The sequence below is a fragment of the Mus musculus genome, chromosome 1 (genome assembly GCF_000001635.26).
Source record: "Mus musculus strain C57BL/6J chromosome 1, GRCm38.p6 C57BL/6J".
In the NCBI taxonomy this organism is placed as follows: domain Eukaryota; kingdom Metazoa; phylum Chordata; class Mammalia; order Rodentia; family Muridae; genus Mus; species Mus musculus.
In genome coordinates, this window is record NC_000067.6 from 179405663 (window position 1) to 179430315 (window position 24653).

The 24653-nt window shown below is 41.8% G+C and overlaps 1 protein-coding gene across 2 annotated transcripts in view; it reads right to left on the reverse strand.

The window, feature by feature from the left end:
* Smyd3 (SET and MYND domain containing 3) overlaps positions 1-24653 on the reverse strand; it is a 566094-nt gene that overhangs the window by 453703 nt on the left and 87738 nt on the right. For both annotated transcript variants that reach the window (NM_027188.4, XM_011238864.2), the window contains exons 2-4: positions 17693-17756; positions 6016-6123; positions 4745-4802 (exon numbers count right to left, since the gene is read on the reverse strand). In NM_027188.4, coding sequence (NP_081464.1) covers positions 4745-4802; positions 6016-6123; positions 17693-17756 — 230 coding nt within the window. The remainder of the gene's footprint in view (positions 1-4744; positions 4803-6015; positions 6124-17692; positions 17757-24653) is intronic.

Consider the following 24653-nt stretch of genomic DNA (forward strand, 5'->3'; position numbering starts at 1 on the left):
AACCAAAATCAGCTGCACACTGCCAGATCTTTTACCTTATAGAGCACAACTCTACCATCATAAATCCTAATGAAGTCAGTGAGTTTAAACTGACTTTCCCCATAATAACTCACATGTAGGTCACAACTGACTGGTAAATAGTATTATCTGAAAGGTTAAAAAGACAGAAAACAAGATATTGAAAGTTCACATGGAGTTTAAGCAACTGTAATTTGCCATATAAAATGTGAACCATAACAGAAACATGGATGACCTGAGAAATCTCAACCTGGAAGGATTTCCAGGCTGGACAAACACAGGTTCTTCTCTTTATGTTTCAGTTACAGAGGAAGATTCTAGACACAAGAAAAGAGCTAAGACTGATACAATGGTTCTGAAATGCTTCTGGATACAAAACTGGCATAAAAATTACTAAGACTTTTTACACATTCACAACAAACTTAGACAACAAAAGAAACAAAACACTTTGAGTCACAATTGTGACCCAAAATGAAATATATAGGAAGGAATGTAGCCAAAGAAGTGAAAGGTCTCTGCAAAACAGGGCAGAAGAGGATCTCACTAAAGTCAAATGTGGTCATCAGATGTAAGAAAGGGCACAGCAGTGGGATGAAGGCAGGATCATGGGAACCAAAGCACAGTCAGCTAGGAGGACTCAGTACTGCCATTCTGCAGCGCACAGGCTGAAGTCCTTACTAGATAAAAATTGCCTAAATGTTTCCAACATAAAAACGATAAATTTCGGACATTCTGATTCCATCATTACTTATTGTATACTTGTGCTGAGTCATTTCTGCTAAACTTCCAAAGGGTTCCCAATACATACAAATGATACATTTTTGACTTTTGAATGCTAATTACCTTATTTTTACTGTTATATATTTATTATATTACATATCTTAGACCCCACAGATTTGTATAAATACTTTACATGTCAATTATATTTTTATAAAAAAATACACATATTTTTAAAGTTAATATGACCTCCTTGAATATTGGTTTAAATTATACTACACATGCCATATTAAGGCTGAGAGTGAACCATCAGACTAATAACATCTGAGAACATTTCACCAAAGGCAATATAATGGCTTGCTACTGAGCAGGGCTAATGTTAATAGTCAAATTCAGTGTAAATGGTGTTAATTATCTAGCAGTACTACAAAGAAAAATGAATAATTAGTTCTCTATTAAAACTTGAAAAGACACATCAAATTGAACTAACACTCTTCTTCATGTCAGGTTTGCATATTTTCTTCAAATTATTTGTCCAACAGAATAATTAACCCATGATCTCTTAAATAACAATATATTACCATTGGCAGCTAGGGCCCCAGAAATGCAAAGCTGAAATCATCCCCTCATTCAACTCCAACCAAAATGGTAGGTAGGTAAACTGTGTAACAAACGTAGTCTACCAGTTCTAGCTGGTTTGAGACTGGAACCACTTACAAGCTCAGTGAAGAAGACCTTTGACTCTACAAAAGCAAAATAACCCTGACTGTGCTTGAACCCACATCTGGGGAGCCTGAAGGCATCCATGGCAACTGGCAACCACCATGGTAGCTGAGGGAAAGAACAATGCCTAAGACCATCACAGAGCCTAGGTCTTCTGCACCCGAGACCTGCCTTAATGTCTAAAGGCATGAGGGCACTATGGGGTTCCCTAGATTGCCGTTCACTATGTCACTTGAGAGAGAGAGAGAGAGAGAGAGAGAGAGAGAGAGAGAGAGAGAGAGAGAGAAAAGATGAAAGAAGGAAGAAACAAAAGACAAAGGGTCAATTAGACTAACAGCTATGCTACTAACAAACACAGATTCTCCCAGTTCTGCTCATGAGGAAATCATGAGCATGCCCTTGTATGGCAAAGGATTATGGGTTGGATTAACAGATTCAAAAGTTTATAGCTTCAATTCTGAAGAACTAGAGGTGCATGACTCTAGACCTTAGAAGCTGAAGATTTACCACACAGCTTAGAGGAATACAGCCCTGACTCAGTGCTGCCAAACCAACACAAGACAGCAAGCAAAATCCTTGGCTCTATGCACCATCTCGACACAACAGCGGCTGTCATCAGTCAGCATCACCTAGGCATGACAGCTCTCGAGCATCAGGACTCCAGTGTTAGCCATATAGAGCTCAGGCATGTTAGAAGTAGGAACCTTCTCTTTTCAAGGTGTGGCAACTTACCAGGAACTCTTCCGGAGATCAAGGCCCCTAGTCTCTTGCCCACTGCCTTCTGAAGTCTTGGCTTCTTCAACAGTTACCCTGCCTTTACTCTCTGCCCCTGAGCCAGTCACTTGTCAGCCTACCCCTTCACAGTTGGTGACACCTCTTCCTGGTGTTACCAGCTCAGTCCATTCTACACATGATAAAAAATCACAGGTAGGCAAGAGAAGTCCATTTGGGAAATGCTTTTAACTGGGCTAAAATGTTTAAAAAAAAAAAATCACCAGAGCCAGCACAGGAAGGAGGCTTCTGGCTGACTTAAAGAGCAGATGCCCAGCCTGCTGCTGATTGAGCCAGGAACAAAGGAAGTGTGGTATGCAAATGAAGGATCGAATTTGTACCAATCAAAAAACAGTTCTTGCCCCAGTCAACGGAACACCTTTTTCTGAGTTCATGGAGTGGTGTTCCCACTCCCATGTTGAATGAGAACAGCTATGGGGTCATCGAAAGTTCACCAAGGCTTGGTCAGGATACTGCATTCTCGGGCCAGTGCAGTATGCCTGGAGTGACTGTTACTGGAGGAAGACCTCCTGACATGGGAGTCATTCTAGCTGGAGCATTCTAGAAGTGATCATTAAATGTTCAAACCATCCTCACTTGGATAAGCACAATCCAGCCAGAGACTAGAAAAGGGACAGCTTGGCTGATGGTTCCTGCTTGAGGTGTCTAAGAATAAAGCAAGGGCTCTTCTGCTGTCATTAAAAGGTCAGAACTTCCTACTTTCAATGCAGAGTTTCACTTATTCGTGAAAAAAAAAAAAAAGACTTGTATAGTGTTTACAATAAAGACATGAAAAAGAACTCAAAAGAAAAACCCTAACATTCTCCCAAGTTTATTAATTCTTGACAGTAGCAACCCTCTAGCACAGTTTCCTATGCAGATGGGTTCACGTGCCCAACGACACTATTCTGTCTACTGTAGAGCTTCACAAACCTATATGAGGCCCAATCTACCCTAGAACCTATTAAACAAAATCATGTGTTAGCTGTTTATAAAAACAAACATTTCTTTGCGTTTGATTCATGTAATAAACATAGAAGAGCAACATTGTTATTAAAAGCAGTCTGTGAAGGCAACTCAGGGGGTAACTGTGTGCTCATCATGAGTGAGGTCGGACAGCAGCAGTACTCAACCTTCCTAAGGCTGAGACTCTTTGGTGCTACATCTACTCCAGCGGTGACACACATTACAGGCCTGAAAGCCTGGAAGCAGTCCTGAGGCAAAGAGTTTCAAGGAAACTTTGCCTCCTGGAACCTTGGCATTCCCATAGCCCGTATACTCAAAAACCTGTCACTGCATTAGTCTGGTGTTTGGATCCGTGTGCTCTCTTTCAGTATTCAGTATATGACATATAGCTAAGCCTCCACCAGGGTTCCAATGGTTCCTAGAAAATTCTTGAGGCTGACCCTGATCTTGGAATTCAGTAAGAATGTTACCTATTCAGTAACATTCAAATTCACTTCTAGTAGAGACAGTGAAACTAATTAGGCATTATAATTTACTCGAACAGAGCTAGAAAAGCTCAGGGCTAGTCTGCATAGTAATTACTTAGGACAATAGCTGAATCACACCCAAACACAGGAATACACAATGGCCTAGGAATAGGTGGGTTGTTGAATGAAAGGGTTAGTAGAAGGGAATTCTCCTGGTGCAGGTTTTCTCACTAGGCCCAGAGGAATAGCATAATCAGATATTTACTAAAGAACCCCTGGTGGTGGGTTTAACAATAGACTAACATTGCATCAGAGCATTCACCTGGCTCCTGTGTTTAGCTGATCTTTTTAATTAAGGGTTGTTCCTATTCTCAGTGGTAAATGTGGCCTGGCTCCCGCCATCTTTTTATGTATGCACTCTTTTTGTTTTGAGTCAATGTAACTTGGCAGATGTGTTCGCCTGGCTTTCTTGTTTTTCTTCTGTATTAAAAGTCTGGTGTTCGTTTGGACAAAATACATTCAGATTTAGCACTCACTTGTGTTTGCAAATTCTCGCTAACTCTTTGCCCATCTCTCCCAAACCCTGATTCCACACGGATTGAGAGAGGCTGATTGGGCCAGGCCCAGGGCACTTTGGGGCTGGAGAGATGGCTCAGTGGTTAAGAGCACTGACTGCTCTTGCAAAGGTCCTGAGTTCAAATCCCAGCAACCACATGGATCACAACCATCCAAAATGAGATCTGATGCCCTCTTCGGTGTGTCTAAAGACAGCTACAATGTACTTACATATAATAAATAAGTCTTAAAAAAAGAAGAAGACAGAGACCCTTTACTACAGTTCCTCATGTTGTGGTGACCCCCCCACCCCAAGCCATAAAATTATTTTCATTGCCACTTTATAACTGTAATTTTGCTAAGTTCCTAAGACCATTGGAAATACGTGCTTTTCAGTGGTTATAACCCACAGGTTGAGAACAGCTGCCCTAGACTGAACCTCTGTAAAGATGAGAAAAACTGGGGTGGGAGAGTTCAGCAGATAACTGATAGAATTAATTTTAGGATTCTAATGAATAATCACTTACTGGACTCCAGATCATAAAATGAATAAAGTTTCTCTGACTCTGAGGGCTTTTCATCCATCTGTGAAGGAAAAGGAGAAAACACCAAAAACAAGGTCAGTGCCTCAATAGATAATTATGCAGCTTTCCTTACACTTGGGATAGTCTGATGAAAGTTTTTGTTTGATTGCTTGTTTTGAGACATGATATACCACTACATCACTATGTAGCCCTGGCTGTCCTGGAAAAGTACTCTGTAGACCAGGCTGGCCTGGATCACAAGAGGTCCACAAGATGTCTCATGAGTGCTGGGATTAGAGGTGTGAATCACCACACCCAGCTACAATTATATTTTTAAAAGATCATTTTTTTATATATCACTTTTTCTTCATAACATTGAAAGCATTTATTTGTGTGTGTGTGTGTGTGTGTGTGTAGGTTAAAGGGCAACAGTCAGAAGTCAGTCCCCTCCTCCCATTGATAGGCCCCAGAAACAGACCATCATTGGGCTGGACAGCTAGCGCGTGCACACACACACACCGCCCCCTAGTCATGCCTCCAGGTCTCTACAGCGCTCTTTTTTAAATTGCTTAGTAACAGTTTTAAAGTCTTGCAACTTCACCTAAGCAGTTTTATCTCCAATAAAAACCTCCTTTACAAGAAGTTCCCACTATAAAAGCCTCTATAAATGTTTGAGGTGGAGAAAAAGGAAAATAAAAATTCGAAAGTTAATGACTAAGTGAAGAAACAAAATTAGGCCCTACAAAAATCTGAGGTGGTTATGCTATAGCCCTCATGGAACACTCTAGAAGCTTCTTCAGGGTAGGTTTCTAGACTCTGCTGTATTATGGGAGACAGAGACAAATCCTGGCTCTATTTAAGAAGAGGAGGAGGAGGAGGAGGAGGAGGAGGAGGAGGAGGTGGTGGTGGACTTGTCAATTTAATATATTATCATCGAATTATGTCCTCATTTGAAAAGACAATGAAAGCTCGCTCCTACATGCAGTGTGTTCCTAGGAAAAAGTTACAAAGGAAACATAATTTCTACTAGTTGCTAATATGTTACCTCAAGACTCTATTCAAGAAAGAGATTATACTATCTCTACTTATAGGGACTATGCGTGTCACTGTCATAAAGCCAATGTCGAATAGGAACGTTTCTTATCTTAACACACTGCCTGGGATAATCCGCCATCCACCTTAACATGGGTGCAGTCTCAGCCTTAAATATGAACAGGAACAGCAACTGCTTTCCGTCAGATCAGACCCAGGCCCCTTTCCTGATGTGTGCTCACCAGCTTGACGATAACCCTGCCCAGAAGTCTCACGGAGTCGGGCGGATATCTGGGCTTGCAGCTTTTAAGACAACTGCATTCCCGTCTGTGGTCCGGCCAGGCTTTTTTCTGTGAAGACAAGAGCATGGAAAGGCATTGGGGAAGGAAGTCAACTTTCATTCCAACCGGTTTTGAACACTGAGAATCACCAGCGTGAATTTACTCCTAACAGCCTAAGTAGAACTATAAAATACAAAATTCATTTTACAATACTGCATATGATCCAGAATTGAGTCTTTGTCAGGAAAGTAGCCATCAAACAAAGGCACCAACACCTCGGCTTCATGCTGTCCTTAAATCTGCCTGGTCCTTACAAGGCTGGGAGGCTCTATAGTAAGAACCAGTGCGCCTTTCTTAATACTTAAACTCAATATTTGGTGGTGTATACAATAGTATTTAAAGAAAGAATCACCCAAAGCTAGAAAAGTTAATCATGGGGCTAGGGGAAATCAAACCAGAGAAGCCAGCATCGTGAGTTGTGCTGTAAAAAGTCAGATATACCAGGTGGGCTAACAGATTCAAAACTATAAAGACTACATATTGACAGACCTCAAAGGCATCCCAGAAAGGAGCTAAGCCCTAAGTCCAGTTTGTTCAAGACAGTATGAGGTCATACTTATATCCTGGCTAAACTATACAAGATTCCTTTTCATAAAAGTCTATAGCCTTGGAGCTAGGTCACAAAGCTAGACGTGAGTGGACTAAAGGGAAGGATGCCATCCTGAGGACAGAGCAACAGCCAGAGCAAATGCCTCCTAAGTTCCATCGCGGACATATCTGATGCCACACACATAAAAATTATACATCTAACTCATACTGTGTTCTCGTGAGCCCTTTGCTACAAAAGACTTCCTGGGTTAGCCTGGCCAGCCCTCTCATAAGCGGGGGTTAGAGAAACACTGTTTGCAAGCCCACCGCTTCCACTTCAACTCCATTCAGTGTTAGCTGCTCATGTTGACTAAGATGATCATTGTTTGATGCTTTTTGTCATCCTTCATTCCACTGCTTACACCTCACTCACACCCAGCAGGACTACACTAGTTCCATGTAAAGAAGTAGGCGAAGAGCTGAGCATGAAGCAGCCTTGGCTCAAGTCCTGCTGCTACCAAGGAGAGAGGGAGAGGGAGAGGATGGGGTGAAAGGGAGGGGAAGGGGAGGGAAAGGGAAAAGAAGGGGGGAGGAGGGGGAGGAGGAGGAGAAGGGGAGGGAGAGGAAGAAGAGAGGGAGAAGCAAAGGAAAAGAACAAAAAGAAAGAGAGCTAGTTTAATGTGCCTATAATCCAGTCACACAGGAGGCTGAAGACAGCAGATTAGGAGTTTGAAGCCACCTTGACTATGTTCAAGTCAACTTGTGCTTCATGAGACAATGATGGTCATGCAAAAAATAGGTTGTGCTGGGCAGTGGTGACACACATCTTTAATCCCAGCACTCAGGAGGCAGAGGCAGGCAGGTCTCTGTGAGTTCAAGGCCAGCTTGGTCTACAGAGAGAGTTCTCTGTCCAGGACAGCCAGGGCTACACAGAGAAACCCTATCTAGAAGTAGGGGGCTGGGAGGTGAGGGGGAAGAAAGAAAAAAGAAATAGTCTTTAACAGAAGAAACATGAAGTAAGGCTCATGATCTGGGACTTAAAAACAAACTCTTTAAATATAAGCAAGGATAGTGAAGCCCTTGGCGTGCTCACATGGCCACTACATGACTGCCATGTTTGTACATTTATTTAAGTTGCTTTATAAGCTAGGCAGAAACAGAGCATAATGACTTCCATAATTCTCATCTAGTAGAAAGGAAGACATATGTTACTAAATACTAAATCACAGGAGAATGTATTCCAAGAAGGCTGATCATCATACTGGACTGTGTCTTTTCACAATGCTTATGTTTACAACTATAATGGCATCTTGGGCATTTACATAACACCAGTCATTACCTGAAGTATCTAATTCAGTGGAACGAAAAAGCTTGTTGCGTAGGAACAAGTACTGACCTAGCTAGCAACTGTCAGTTACGAAGATGTACAAGGTGTTCAAAGAGTATACTGCTTCATTGTCAGATAAGTTTTAAAAAAACGCAGTAACCTGCTTAGCAAATTCATCTACTAAACATTCAAATGAGTCAAACAAACGTGTGTAAATTATGAGACGCAGAATCCCATGACTGTCACTGCCAGCCATCCTCGGGTACAGGGCTGATATACACTGACTAAGATGTGAAGTGGGTACTTCCATCTGGTCTTCCAGTTAGAATGGGTTAAGCAGGCCAGTGCAGAGCCCTTTATTCAGACAAGAAACTGCAGTACTAAACTACATGGTGGGCGTGGGGGGTGGGGGGAAGGTTGCTTTGACTCTTTTGCCTACTCTTGAGACCCTTTTTCTCTTCCTGGGTTGCCTCATCCAGCCTTGACAGGAGGGTTTGTGCCTGGTCTTAGCGTATGTAACTTGTTAGACTGTGTTTGGTTGATATCCCTAAGTAGGCATGCTCTTTGTGGAGGAAGGGAAAAGTGCAATGGGGATGTAATGGATCATCATCATCATCATCAAGGTACGATCAACTTGGAGACTTGGCAGCCAAACACACTTCAGAAAGTGGACCAAGTAACCAGGTAATTGGCACTGGTTTAAATGAAGCATCCAAAGTTTAGAGAATTCTTGTCAAAAGTAACATCTGGTCTTTAACATAATTAATGCTGCTCTATCTAAATAATAAACAGACACTGGGAAAAATGTCCCTTCGTTCTATTCTTGCGTCATTCCGTGAAAATAGCGAGCAGCCTGCTGATCCTCCCACTGGATTTAGAGGATCATAGAAGTTCATTGCCTTTAGTCTGCCCAAAAGCAGGATCAAACCATTAGTCGTAAACATAGACCGTGAGTAAACATAGAACGTGATCGCACCACTTGGAAATGTTTCACGTTAGACGGAAGTCTCAGTCTACTCCACTTCTTCTAACCACGATGATAAAAATACGGTTTTTAGCCGGGCGTGGTGGCGCACGCCTTTAATCCCAGCACTCGGGAGGCAGAGGCAGGCGGATTTCTGAGTTCGAGGCCAGCCTGGTCTGAAAAGTGAGCTCCAGGACAGCCAGGGCTACACAGAGAAACCCTGTCTCGAAACCCCCCCCCCCCAAAAAAAAAAAAAAAAAACAAAAAACAAAAAAAAAAAAAATACGGTTTTTAAAACAGTATTTTTCTCAGACCTGCTGCTTGGACTCAGCATAAATCTTATAAATATAAGCCCACCCATGAGTCTACTAAGCAACTCCGTGTGCAAAGACACTAAGAAACACTGGCACTATCCTCCCTCACCTTAGTTGGGCCCTTTAATGGCACACTGGACTTCCATGTCCACCAGTTTCTCAAAGGATGGCCAACTTTCCTATATTCTCCCTCCACTGCCAACCAAGAACACAATTAAGTTTGTTCACAACACTGGCTGGGATGTTTTCTGTTCTCAAAGATCAAAATTAACAATGCTATACAACAAGTACAAAGGGGCCATGGAAGATCAAGGAAAAACAAGTGTTGCATTAAGAGCCAAAAACAGCAGAAGACTTGGGTTTCAGATGAGAAAAGGAAGTCAAAATCTGCAGTAGAATTCCATGTGTCAGAGTATTCCAGACTCGAAAAATAACTTCAGAAACTGCACGTCTCCGTGCCTTGTACAGTATTTGTAACTGTTACAAACTAATTACATGAGGAGTTCCCAATGAGGACAGTACCAATATTGCAGGAAGGTTGCCCTGGAAACTGTTGTTTTTATTTGGTGTGATGCTGTAGTGCATGACTGACATTTAATTAGCAGAAAATGAGAATCCAGACCTCCCATGGAGGACACGTCCACAAGAGAAAAACGAATCCCAAAGGCAACACAAAGTTTCATACATCCTTTGAGATATTCTGTGAAGGTAGAAATGTTTCTAATGGGCTCAGCCTAGAATAAACTTTGGTTTGCTTGTTTTTACATAGTCCTAACAGTGTTGAATTTTGTCGTTGTCAAGTCAAGGGAAGACTTTGAGACTTTTTCTAAAGTCAGTTCATGTTTTATAAAGCTGTATCCGCTAAGGCCATAGCTCCTGCTATATCAGATTTGCCAATCCAGGAGACTTTCGGTTATACATCTCCTCTTCCTTCTCAGAGTGGCTCTGTGTATTTGCCAGTCTATAACTAACTATGACTTCCAGTCTAGTCATGCCTAACTATTTATATAACAAGACACAATATTTTTGTTAGACTTTATTTTCTTTCTCCTTATGAACATACAAATTTGAGCTGGGTGTGGTAGTGCACACCTTTAATCCCAGCACTCAGGAAGCAGAGGCAGGCAGATCTCTAAGTTCAAGGCCAGTCTGCTCTAGGGAGTGAGCTCCAGGACAGCCAGGGCTACACAGAGAAACCCTGTCTCAAAAACAAACAAACAAACAAACAAAAAAAAAAGTATATAATAGATATACAAACTTACATAGACTGCATTACCTGTATAATTTCATTTCAGTATATTAAAGGGGGCAAGAAACATAGCCATCATAAATTGTGGAGGTGGGTCTGAGAAAGGCTAAAAATCTCAAACCTAGAATAACCCTACATGTGCCAAACATACCTGTTTAAATGCCCTAACAACTTCCCTAGAAACTGTCTATTCATGAGATAAAAATGGTTATCTGAACTTTTTTATTACATTTATTAATTAAGGTGTGTATGTGCACATGTGTATGTATAAACATATGCACATGCCCACAGTGGATGTGTGGAGGCAGAAGAACAGACAACTTGCAGGCGTGACGTCCAGGTGGATCTTGGGCGTCAGGGTTGGCAGTAAATGCCTTTAGCTGCTAAGTTATCTCCCCAGGCTCTGGACTACTTTCAATCACTGCAAGGCATTCAACATATGCCTCCTGACACTGACAAACAGGCATCTACAAGGGTTTCCTAAGAGCACAACTCAAAGTAAGTGAGCTGCCCTACAATCTAGACTAGAGAAGACCTGAAGGTTTGCATTCCACTCAAGAGGGCTTGGTAGCAAGTGAGAGCTCAACCTCTGTGCTTTAAAAGGCCCAACGTTGGACCACAGGCCCTCAGAGGTGTGAAGATCCCCAAAGCTGGAATTTGGAAATAGAAAGTAGATGTGGAACAGGCTGTCTAACAGCTACAACTAAAGGGTATTGATCAAATTCTTGCATGAAGATTTCTTTCAAGGGCTGGAGAGATGGCTCAGCGGTTAAGAGCACTGACTGCTCTTCTGAAGGTCCTGAGTTCAAATTCCAGTAACCACATGGTGACACACAAACAACTGCAATATGATCTGATGCCCTCTTCTGGTGTCTCTGAAGACAGCAACAGTATAATATACATAAAATAAATAAATCTAAGAAAGAAAGAGAGAGGGTAGGAGGGAGGGAGAGAGGGAAGGAGGGAGGGAGGAAGCAAACAAGCAAGCCTGTGTAACTGATGGAGACATGCAGGGCTGGGGCATACAGGGTGAGGGGGGGTGTGAGTGTGAGGGGGAACAGAGGGAGTTAACACCCCAAAAGCCTATATTGCTAAAGTATCTTAAAATATCTCCCTACTACTGGCATGATTTAGACTAAGCAATGGAGAGTTAAGGTGAAAAGTCCAGTTTAAATATAATGCTAAGACCATCCAGACCACTATGGTCTTCTACTTGGTCCTACTCTTACACAGACAGGTGCTTTCCCTAAAGAGGGGGCATATGACATACACCTGTTATCCAAGTACTTAGAGGCTATTGCAGGAACATCTTAGATAAGCTATCTTGGGATATATGAATTGAAGCCAGTGTGGGCTACATGGTAAGACCCGATCTCAGAAAACAAAAAAGCACAGGGAAGACAAAAAAATGGAATCACTGTGAACAAAATGTTTAACCAAAGACTACAAAAGGCAGGGAAATAATAAAAGACAAAAATAAGAAAAGCAGAAGAACTAGGAAACAGTAACAGCTATGACAGATCTTGATACAGTATAACAGAGTCACTGTGAATGCCAGGCACCACTGAGATTGTAAGGAGGCACCATAAATAACTCTCCAAATACAGGTGGTTGGTGGTGCACACCTTTAGTCCCAGTACTCAGAGGCAAGTGGATCTCTTTTGAGTTCAGGGCCAGACTGGTCTACAGAACAAATCCAAAACAGGGCTACACAGAGAAACCGTGTCTCAAAAAAACAGATAAACAAAAGAAACAAACAAACAAAAACAACTCTGGAGTGTTGTGGGAAATATTTAAAAAATCTGCACCAACCCACTCTATACCCAGCTACTCTCTGGCCCTGGTCTCTCTGCCTCTAGGTTAGCCCGAGGCGGAGGTCTTCCCAGGTCCAGTTTGCCTGCCTCAGAACTGCCCATACCTTCTTAGCCATCTACCCCCTGTACCCAGTTGTCACAAATCCCCTTAACAGAGTAAATCAAAACTCTAGAAGCTTATAATTCATCAGTCAGATTTATATATCAATAAATTCTCAATTCACAAGATGCCCACACAATAATTTCAGAGCCAACTGATATTGATATAAACTGTCCACCTAGATAAGACAAATTGCCCTGTAATTTTTCCATCCCTTATATAATAATTCATAGCTACCCCTGGCTATTCAAAGACACTCGGAATCTGGATCGCCCAGATTCCTTCATCTTCCTTCCTTCTTTCTCCTCCTCATCCTCTCTCCCCTCTCCTCCTTCTCCCCCAAACTTTTCAGCTCCACCTTCCCTTCCGCTGCCCAATCACCGGCTCTAGCCTTTATTTTACAAGTTAAGGTGGGGAGAAGGTTCGCAAGAAGTCACCTATGTGCACGACTCACTCCTCATCCACAGCCCCTCCTGGGAAAATGGAATTAGCATCAAAATACAAACAGCATCAGGACCATCCACAGCACAGCAAACCCTCTCAGCCTGAGGCCTGAAACACAACTATTCCTAAAATAATCAAGAGGTTTAGCTTTGTTTAGCACCCCCCACACACACCTCTACTGAAGAACAGTACTGCAGAAACAACTGATAAAATCACCCTGTGAAAGGCTTACTGACATAGGAAGAGTTTTCTACTGTAAAAATAAATCAAATCATTTGATAACCACAAATGAAATGCTGACCCAAAAATATGATTCATGTGTGTAAGGAGATATATAGTTGCAAATATGAAATAGAACCTCTCTATGCAAATGTAGTGCCTTTCCTAAGATCATAATCGGAAATGTGATCTAGAATCATGTGCTTTATTTAGCAATGAGTTCACTTTGAATGTAATTATCAGACGTCAGCTAAGTCCAGGAAAGGTAAAATACTACTCGGGGAGGGAGTTTGCTTGAGATTGGTTTACTTGCTTCCAATAACCTGGTCAGTTTTTACATTTCTTAATAATAAAACAGTCCGTTCTTCCTTTTCAGTCTCTGAATCATCTGGGGTGGTCCATTATACCAATATGGAGGCGGGTTCCCACACTAGGAAATGATAGGATGGATGTGCCACCATCAGGCACAGGCAGGAGCTCACAGTCACCAAAGAAAAAGAATAAATCTTGTCAGGACCAGGAACAACACTATATGCATGCTCAGCTGTGAGTGGTGGATGGACAGACTGGCAGAGTGCATAGGAAACTTGGAGGAACCGGTTTTGCAGCCTACTGCATTCACAAAAAAAGAATCATTCTCTCTAAAGGAACAGAAGTAAAAAGAGAAAATGTCCATTGTCTCAGTCCTGTTCCTTCATTTCTATGATGAAAATACGTTCTTGTGCTTTATGCTTAAAAAGGAAATGTAAATGCTAATGGCGATGGCAGTATCCTTTGAGCAGAAAGACAACGTGCTGACACCACAGGCACAGGTAAATGCTCAGTTGCCAGCCGGTTGCATCCCTCAGAGACAAACGTGGTTTTCTCCTACAGAGTCACATTCCCTACATCAGTCTCCGTTCTGTTTGCCCTTACTTCCTGTTCAGCACTGTTTATCGTCCTTATAGTTCAGTTTGTCAGTTTAACTCTGTGCAGCTTTATAGTATCCTCAATAATTACAGCGGTTAGCTCTGTACCTTAAGGGGCGGATAACCGGAGCAGTTTAAATGCATATGTTCCAGCCAGTCTTTGACTCCCACCTCCACACCCACGCAACTCCCCACAAGCCCACAAACATATATTCTAGCTGGCATCGTATATTTCATCTTACTGGCTCTTTTCCCATTACCTTGCACATTATATCTAACGACGACACTGTTATTGATGCTACAGTGAATAACAAATATATGTAATAAAATATATACACTACGATGAATCAAAGTGGCATACCCGCACACCAAACTCCCTCTACTTCTTCTAATCAGATAATGGGTTTTTTTTTCCTTCTCTCTCTGTATTATTACAACTGGAGAAAGTAGCCTCGGAGAAAACATATTTGCAAAAATGGGGGAAAGGAAAAATAAAGGCTTGGGCCGCTGAGATTAGAAATAATTTCCAAAAGATGTATGTCAAATAGTATGTTAATTCATCATTTCTATACACATTACACCTGACCAGACATTTACGGAAATGGGGAGCCACATTTTGCCAGGGGGTAGGGATGGGCTAAAATATAACCACAAAATAGATTTTCTATGATTTATCTTGAGAGGAAAGGCATTTGTGTTCTCTGTCTCTTTCGCTCTCTCTCTCTCTCTCTGCTTTCCATTGTAGTTACTGCTTATAATCTTATATTTCTGTTTACAGTCATATATTTGCAGCTAAGGTAAATCACTGGATATAAGGCAAATTGACAGTGGGTAAATTACATTTAAAACTTTATAAATGAACAGCTAAATTTTTAAATTTGAGGAAAATAAAATATACCCTCTGTCTAGAAGAGCATTCGATCAGATAAGTATGCATAGACATTGAATTACCCTAAGGTATATGGATTTGTCAACTGTAACTGTCAACCCCTAGGGTGGCTTTCTCTCTCTCTCTCTCTCTCTCCCCCTGCTTTCTACTGTAGTTACTGTTTATGATTTTGTACAAGAAAGCTGAGATATCACTATGACAAAGTATTTGTTGTAAAAAGTGAAATAAAAAATAAAAGTATTTTTTAATATTTATATCTTATCAGGAGCATGTTGAACTTTTATATTTCTGTGTGTGTGTGCACATTGTTCCTACATAAGACTTGTGCTTGTGTGTGAAGATATACATGCGTGTACAGGCACATATGTGTAGAGGGCCAAGGATGAACTAGACCATCTTTCCTTAATTGCTCTCTACCTTTAATTTTGGAGACACAGTCCCTTCCTGAGCCTGAAGTTCATGGATGGCAGCTAGGCTGGCTGGCCAATGAGCTTCAGTCTCCACTCCCAAGCCTGTCTCCATTCCCACAGAGTTTCAGGTTACAGATACATACTTTCATAGCTGATGGTCTGAACTCAGGTGCTCGCTCACACTTGCCGGCATTACCCACTGAACCATCTCCTTGGCTCTTGTTTTCAATTTTAAAATGTTTCCATTCTGTGTCTTTTGAACACAATATAAAACAGGTGGAGGGACCAAGCATCACAGTGAAAGTAAGGGGCCAAGAAACAAAGCACAAACACAACAGAGAATAGAACGGCAGATATAATCAGAATGTTCCAGCAAGAATAAAATTTACATTTACAAGGTAAATATAAAATCTGGAAACTTCATATACATTCATTTCCCAAAATCCAGAGAGTATCAATTATGAAATACAAAGCAATTTACTGCTTTTCTGAGCTCTTTCCTTACTGGTAAGGTGAGTGTGTCACCTGTAGCTAATTTACTCAAAGATTCTTTTTGTTTTGTTTTTGTTTTTGTTTTTTTTGAGACAGGGTTTCTCTGTGTAGCCCTGGCTGTCCTGGAACTCACTCTGTAGACCAGGCTGGCCTTGAACTCAGAAATCCACCTGCCTCTGCCTCCCAAGTGCTGACATTAAAGGCGTTCACCACCACTGCCAGGCTTTTACTCAAGATTCTTATTAACAGCTTACACACAGCAGATGTCTGTAAGATATTAGCTCTCATCAGTACAGACTCAGAAACAAGGCCTGGCCCTATGTTTGTTTGTTTGTTTGTTTCTCTCTCTCTTTCTTTCTTCCTTTCTTTCTTTTCAAATAAAAGATTTATTTATTTATTTATTTTATGTATATGATTACACCATTGATCTCTTTAGACACACCACAAGAGGGCATCAGACCCCACTGCAGATGGTTGTGAGCCACCATGTGGCTGCTGGAAATTGAACTCAGGACCTCTGGAAGAGCAGACAGTGCTCTTAACGCTGAGCCATCTCTCCAACCCGGCCCTATGTTTCCTATGAAATTACTTAACTAGAAAGTGGCAGAAGTAACGTGGGAACTTGGATGCTCTGACATTATCCAACAATGGATTTTTCCCATTAAAATCATTTTATTTGTATCCTGAAGAAACTAATTTCAAAAGAGAAAAATGAGATAGCAATAAATAAATAAATACCTGAAAAAAAAAGGTCCACACTGAAAAAATGAGAACTCCAAGAGAGTGCTTGTGCACAGGAACACACTAGTGAGCACACACACATCCCACATGAGTGTCTGTGCACATAAACACACAAGAGCACACGCATATCCCAAAATAAGAATGAGCATGGGACCACACGGACATCCAAGTTTCAATTAGACTTTTTAATGATACAATTCATTAGAGCATAATTATACTTCTTATTAAATGATTAATCAAAAGATTTGAAGAAAAGGTCATGTTGAATGTTAATTATACATCCTTAAAAGAATTCCAAAGATATTAACAACCTTACTCATTACAAATTAATTTAATCTTTAGGAAGGCAATTTGGCATTATCTTTAAAAATTCAAAATGCATATATGTTTTCACTAAAAAAATATGATTAGAAATTTATCATTAAATTAAATTTTACAAGTACACAAAAATTACAAAAATAATCTTAGATACTTTATTAATAATATCTATTTTGGGGAAAATCTAAACTTTCATTAATGAGGAAATTATGATCATGGTAAATATCATATATATTAGGTGATATAAAATAATCTCTAAATATGAAAAAGGAAATGAAGGCATAGAAGAACTTGTAGCAAAACAACTGTATCTGTTTTTATAAACATATATGATCTCAGATATGCCTGCACAGAAAACTTAACAATGAATGGTGTGATGGTTTCAAAATGAAATGTACCACCACATGTGTGGCTATTAAAGACTTGGTCCCCAGCTGGTGCTACTGGTAGGTGCCTGGGTCGTGAAGGCACTGATGTCATCAGTGAAATAATCCATTTGAGTCATAGCTAAAGGGGCAATAGGAGGTTGTGTTGGGGTAGAAATGGTCAATGAGTGCCTGGCTTTGATTAATGTGCAGCTAGTGCTCGCTCTCTCTCTCTCTCTCTCTCTCTCTCTCTCTCTCTCTCTCTCTCTCTCTCTCCTTCTTTCCTTCCCTCCCTTCCTTGACAAAGCCTATTCAAACTGTACAAATATTGAATTTAAAACTAAAGGAAAAATAACCAGTTAAAAAAGGAATCACTGCTCTGGTTTTGTCTTTACAAGAGATGAAAGGAAAGACGAAACAGGCCCTGGGGCACAACGGAGACGAAATGCAGAGGTGGAGGGTTTGAAGCCTTCCATGAACAGCGCAATAGTCTTACCTGACACTTGGCACTGCAGTATTTGGCAATTCGGCATTGAGAACAACGCATCAGCTTCTCCTTCCTGCAAAGAACAAGTTGTTCTGTGTTAGAAAATAAGTAAGAAACGTGCGGCTGCAGACAGAAAACCCACGTCAGCACGTTGATGCCCACAGTTCTGCTCACATCACGGCACATCCTTGAAGACTTAGATTTCTTTAGGAGCTGGAATGGTGCTTGTTGCTCAAGCATGAGGACCTGAGTTTGGCATCTCAGCACCTACATAGAAGCTGGATGTAGCTGTGTGTGCCTACATCCCCACTGCTAGCAAGAGAGGAAGCATATGGATCCCACTGCATGCCGGCCATAGTCAGCCCAGCCACAGCAGTGACATCCATGAGCAGTGAGAAAGTCTGTATGTAAATAAGGTGGAGAGCAATAAAGGAAGACACATAAAGGTGGTCTCCGGCATCCAGGCACAAGCTCAGGTAAACAGGCACTGTTTACACTTACACACACACACACACACACACACACACACACACACACGAGTCAAGATTTGGATTTTTAAATGGCTGAACATCCTCTTTCACGGTCCAGGCGATGCTCTTTGGTTAGGCTGTGGTATACCACTGTGAGACAGCTAATACCCCAGTTTGATGGTGAACATCTTTATTGTGAAGCCGAGCAGCTATGGCAATGTGCACAAAATCCCTCAAGAGATCCAGAGAGAGGACAACATGAGACCCAGGAGACCCTGTCAGACCCATCCACTCCCCAGAATTCTACCCACCACTACGTAAGCAAATGGTTTGGATAAGGTAGGACTTCTCTGTGCTATTAGCTTTTCCACAAGGCACGTCATGGGTAACCTGACATCGTAGCTGTCTGTCAGTTAGCCGGGTTCCTATAAGTCAATAAACTCACTGGCTCAGCAAGCTGAGTTTGGGTGCAATCCTTTCTTTGGTTGGTCAGCACCCTCTCTATCTAGGACGGAACAGTTCCATCTCCCAAAGAAAAGCCAGACAACAAAGATATTCAGCGTGAATTTATCATTTTAACCTGCTATTTTCAAGTACAGAGTTCAGTGGCATTAGGAACAGTCACATCTGGGGTGGTCACACAAAGCTCAGTGCCCACTATGTCTGAAGTCTGATAATAAAGCCCTGGTAACAACAACAAAAGCAGCAGACTATTCACATGCTATAAAGCCAACATCACCACTAATCTTCTTTTCAAGCTAAACTTACTATTTAACTGTATTCTTATCTAGACATCCAGCCTCCTTTCACGGGAACATTACTGTCGCCATAGGGAATCCAAAGTCAAATACAATACCAGACGGACATTGGGATTCTCTTATCTGACGTGTATGGGACAAGATGAGTATTTAGAATTTTGGACTGTTCTGATACTACAGTATTTTAACTGAGCTGATGAGATGTTTTAGAGATGGCAACCAATTCTAAACATCAGCTTCATTTCCATTCCATGCATACTTTGTGCACCTAGCCTGAAGCAATTGCATTTTTAGCACACTCGTGATTGACCTGATATATAAGGTCAGCGTTGGATCTTCTACCATCATGTGGACGCTCAAAATGTCTCAGGTTTTAAAGTGCTTAAGGTTTCAATCATCTGGCTGTGGATCTTCAAACTGTACTCTGTACACTTTAAATATTTTTTTTAAAACAAGGCTATGAGTCATCTCCCCAAGACTCCCAAAGTCATACATCCTAGGTCCTGGCTTATCCAACTTAATAACATAGCCCTGCTAAGAAATGATTTAGAAACTCCACTAAATCCTACTTCAGACAGGCAGGATTAAGACTGAAAGGCATCAGAGATGTTTTTCCCAAGTTACCTGAGCAACAAAACCAGACATTTAAAAGGCTGAATCATAAAATTAAAATAAGCCCGGTAACATTAGCCAACAGAGAAGACAGTGGAGGGGTGGACAGTCGGGGCAGGCCAAAGCACCAACTAACTGCCAGAGAGTAACGGGGTCGATGGGAAAACAGAATGACGCAGTGTGAGCGCTTGCTGCTGTGCAGGGCACGGTGCCATGCTGTTCATCTATTAGCTCGTGCCGAACTTGAAGGAGTCCTATACGGTGGGCAGTATTATTATGTCCATGTTAGAAATACTTAGTACATTTTCAAAAGATCAAAAGTAGTTGCTACCCAGGTACGGTGCCACATGCCTGTTATCCCAGCAGAGGCAGAGGCAGAGGCAGGAGGATGTCTGTGATAAACCTGCGTCATCTACATAGTGAGTTCCAGGACAGCCAGAGCTACATGTGAAACTCTGTCTTTAAAAAAAAAAAAAAAGTAGATACCAGAGTATAAATCAGCTTGGAAGCATGAAGTGACTGTCATGTGTCAGGTGACTCTGCAAGGGTAAGGACAGCCTTGTTAGAAATACCAGTCATTTTCTCTAACAATGGAGGAACTAGAAATGTATTTTTTAAAAACCCAATACAATCTCTTCTGAGTGGGGCAAGCTTCTACATAGCCTGAAGAACTGAAGAGTCACAGTGGAGAAAAGAAGAGATATTTTAAGTTAATAATTAAGGAAATGCCTCAACTTGTACTAAAAATAACACAGAAAATGTTAACCTTAAATACTCATGTAAAAGGGGAAAACCTGAAACACGCAAACCAAGAACTTCAATGAGAGCCAGACAGTGATGCACATCTGTAATCCAAGCACTCAGAAGGCAGAGGCAGGAGGATTACTTCTGAGACACTATCTCAAAATCAAACAAACAAACAATAGCAAACACACAAATGTTAGAATAATAGAAAACCAAGGAGGTCAAAGAGTCAAAACTACAATTGTAAGACAAATGTTTTAAATGAAATAGTACATAACACTACAACAGACTGCATTAATGACATGTGAAGGTTTGTACATGCTTAGCCTAGGGAATAGCACTATTAGGAGGTGTGACCCTGTTGGAGTAGGTGTGGGCTTTAAGACCCTCATCCTAGTTGCCTGGAAGTCAGAACTCTGCTAGCAGCCTTCAGATGAAAATGTAGAGCTCTCTGTTCGTCCTGTGTCATGCATACCTGGATGCTGCCACACCCCCACCTTAATGATAATGGACTGAACCTCTGAACCTGTAAGCCAGCCCCAATTAAATGTTGTCCCTATAAGACTTGCTTACCTTGGTCATGATGTTTGCTCACAGCAGTAAAACCCTAACTAAGACATGACACAAGAAAGAAAATACTACCCAAGATTCCATCATGATGTCAAAGCAACGCTGGGGAACAACAGCACGAGGAACCTGCCTCTCCAGGCCTGACTACCACTCTCACTAGCCACCTACATCTACAACAAACTCAAGACACGAGTCAACAGAAACAACCGCCAATGACTCTGAGATCTGACTTCAGTCAATAGCATCGCAGGAGGAAATAAGAGTAAAAAGCTGTCCTTCCATAATAAGCAAAAGTAAGCCAAATCTTTGAAAAGTTAGCCAGTGTAGAGTGTGATGAGCTAGTCTGAGAAGGTCGGACGAACATCGGGGAGAGGATGGGAGGACCACAAGACTGCTGGCACCAAACTCACCTCCTCAGATGCAGCCACCCCCTTATACTCTCCTTTCTTTGTCTGTCTCGTCCAGAGGTTACTTCTGGTGACTGGAAATAACGATCCCCGACTACACAGAGTGCTTGTGTTCGCTTCTAAGAAACAGTGACTGCAACTGAGAGATCTAAGAACACTGGCGGCGAGCAGCGGCCAGTACCCGAACCTGCTCCCCGTCTCCCTTCCACGGCTCACAACAAGCAGCTCCAGCACACCTTAGCACATGGCACTGTGGCTCACTAAGCAAGAAGGGCTGATAACTGGATAAAGTAACTCCTGCTTGCTTTTGCCGGAAGTCCCATGTATGACGCTTATTTAGATAATCACAATTTTTATAAGCAAGTAAGTAGATTTTTAATCCTCGGGTTTCCAAAATAGTGTTTACTGAATCCAAGAGAAAAGTTAAGGCCCTGTTTGGACCAGACCAGTCACTGATCCCATGCAGAACTTTACTCTTGGGGTGAGCTTGGAGCTAGGGGTAAGGACCCCTGCTGAGAAACTCCTGAACAGCAGAAGGGGGGGGGGGGGGAGTCAAGGCCCGCAGGCACTTTAGAAAACATCCTCGTCCCTCCGTCTTTCCTTAAAAGCGTATCATTCAATCCAAATGAAAAACAAAGCTGCATTTCTTGAAAGCAGCAATGAAAAAATAAAACAAATGCACACATCAAATCAAAACCAGAACTAACTAGCAATCTTCAGAAGAGGGACTGCTTATTTTAGGCAATTCCTGGTGCTAAAAGGAGAAACAGTGAATAGAAATAAATAAAGGACCGATTTTATCTAAATCAAGAGGCTTTTTCTGAATGTGGCAGAACTCAAGCGAAACTCAGGACCTCTGGAAGAGCAGTTAGTGCTCTTAACCACTGAGCCATCTCTCCAGCCCCTAAATGATTTTCTTGCTTCTCTAGAAATGTCCTGTGTGGATGGCCCATCATGTAAGACACCTGGCGTAACTACCACTGAGTCTCCAGGTCCAGCTCTGACTATAGCAACACATGAAGTCAGTAGTCCTTCCTTCTCTAAGGTACACCCACCCCTGAGCAACACAACCTGGTAGACTCAGAAACACCTCTGCAGTGAGCATGGGTCCTTGCAATACCCCTCCATACACACATATACACACCCCTCAGGTTTAAGACTAACACCCAGCGGCCTGTAGTAAGCTGAATAAAATAATCAAAACCCAAGACTCAGTGTGTGGTTGGTTGGCCCAGGAGACCCTGGGAAAGAAATCTGAGATGAGAAACATGAGAACTGGCTAAAACTTCCATTACTCTAAATTGCCAGAGAAAAAGCCCTGATTTGGGTGGACTGACTCATCACCACACACCTTCAAACCAGTTGTAAGAAGGGGTCTCCTAGGAAAATGCTGCTCAAGATAGTGAGGTCCAAAATAAGCCCCAGGGAAAAGGCATGTGAGGGGTCCTGAATGCTAAGGCGAGCACCTTTCAAGGATAAATCTCATGGGAGGTGGGGTGGGGAAGCCTTTTTGTTTTTTAACATGGAGAAAGGTAAGTAAAGTTCAGATTATTTTCATAATAATAATGGATCTTTACAAAATTTCCAAGCTTATATCATTGAAATCTAAGCATTGGGTTCCATTAAAAATGGTAATGCCATGTGGCCAAGGGCTTGGCTGTTTCTTCGTGGAAATTCTATACTCCGAAAAAATAGATTATCTCAATTAAAATCTTGCTATTCTTCCAGAGTAGGGAAATTACTGTAACTCTAACTAAACAAAAAGATGCTTGAAAATGCTAAACATAAGATCTCCCTTTAGCTTGAATATTCAAAACAATTTAGAGATGGGATCTTCCAAATTTTTTTGTTGCCAAATAGTAATTATGCTGGTTTGAGCCCAAAGGCCTTTTTCAAAATTAAAGAGATTCACTCGTCCATCCATATAACTAACAAATGATTTTTAATACAAAGCAACAGATGTGGTCAAAATAATGTAACTCCATGAGAAAAGGAAAATAGAACTGATTTAGGTTTGTTCTCCCCTGTTCCCTGTCGCTTTATTTCACAATTCGAGCATATAAAACAGAGAGTAAGAAACCATAATGACTAATATTTCAGGGAAATTGAATCTCCGATTCACTGGCACCAAACCCTCCTAGAAGGAAAACAAGTCATTTAAGTCCTCACTAACTCTCAAACAAAGGCACAGCAAATATCTGGGTCGCGTTAGTCAGGGAGGCGGCTATCCACTGTCCTCAGATACCTAAATCAAAGCCATCATCTTTGTGGCAAACATGCTAACAAGAGGTACACAAACGCCAGTGTTCCGCTCCGGACCCCAGTGAAAGCATGCAAAGGTAAGCCCTTCGTCGATCTGAGTTCACATTCTGAAGCGTAAACCTACTCACTACTGACAGAGAAGGCTCACAAAGCAGGCATGAGCGACTCTGCAGACCATGGGAGGTGATCTACAAAGTGAATGCAAGATGGTGAACACAAAACAGACTATCTGCCATGGAGAGAGAAAGAGAATCAGCTGAGTGGATCTTCAAAGAACTTGTAATTTAAGTCTATGTCACATAAGATAATTTCATCTAAGTAGATAGATATGCAAGTAGATAGATATGCCACATCAGAAAGGAAAAGGGGAAGATGTTTGTACATGCCTCTCCCAGGGCAGCTGGGAGCAAAATCTACATACGTCTAGCAATGTCCACTCATTCCGTCAAACGGATGATTTACAAGTGTGCTGGTTGGTTTTATGTGTCAACTTGACACAGGCTGGAGTTATCATCGAAAAAGGAGCTTAACTGGGGAAGTGCCTCCATGAGATCCAGCTGTGGGGCATTTTCTCAATTAGTGATCAAGGGGGCAGGGCCCCTTGTGGGTGGGACCATCCCTGCCCTGGTAGTCTTGGTTCTATAAGAGAGCAGGCTGAGCAAGCCAGGGGAGCAAGCCAGTAAAGAACATCCCTCCATGGCCTCTGAATCAGCTCCTGTTTCCTGACCTGCTTGAGTTCCAGTAATGACTTCCTTGGTGGTGAACATCAGTGTGGATGTGTAAGCTGAATAAACCCTTTCCTCCCCAGCTTGCTGCTGGGTCATGATGTTTGTGCAGGAATAGAAACCCTGACTAAGACAACAAGTATCACTTTAAAATTCGAGTGGACCAACAGCATGGGACCCTAGTTTTGAATGTTGCCTGGCAGCCTGCACCCCACTGCTCAGTGGACATTCACTGAAGCTTCTACCAATTCAGTGCAATGGCTGATTTAACTGTCTGATCAAGAGCTAACTTGTAAGCAGTAAAAGTGTTTTATGCATACTTCCTTTATGGACCTTAAAGCCAGGGGAGACTATTAAATCTCCGAGGATATTAAAAGGCAATTATGACTTATACCTTCCGTTTGCCTTGTGCAAGGCATCTG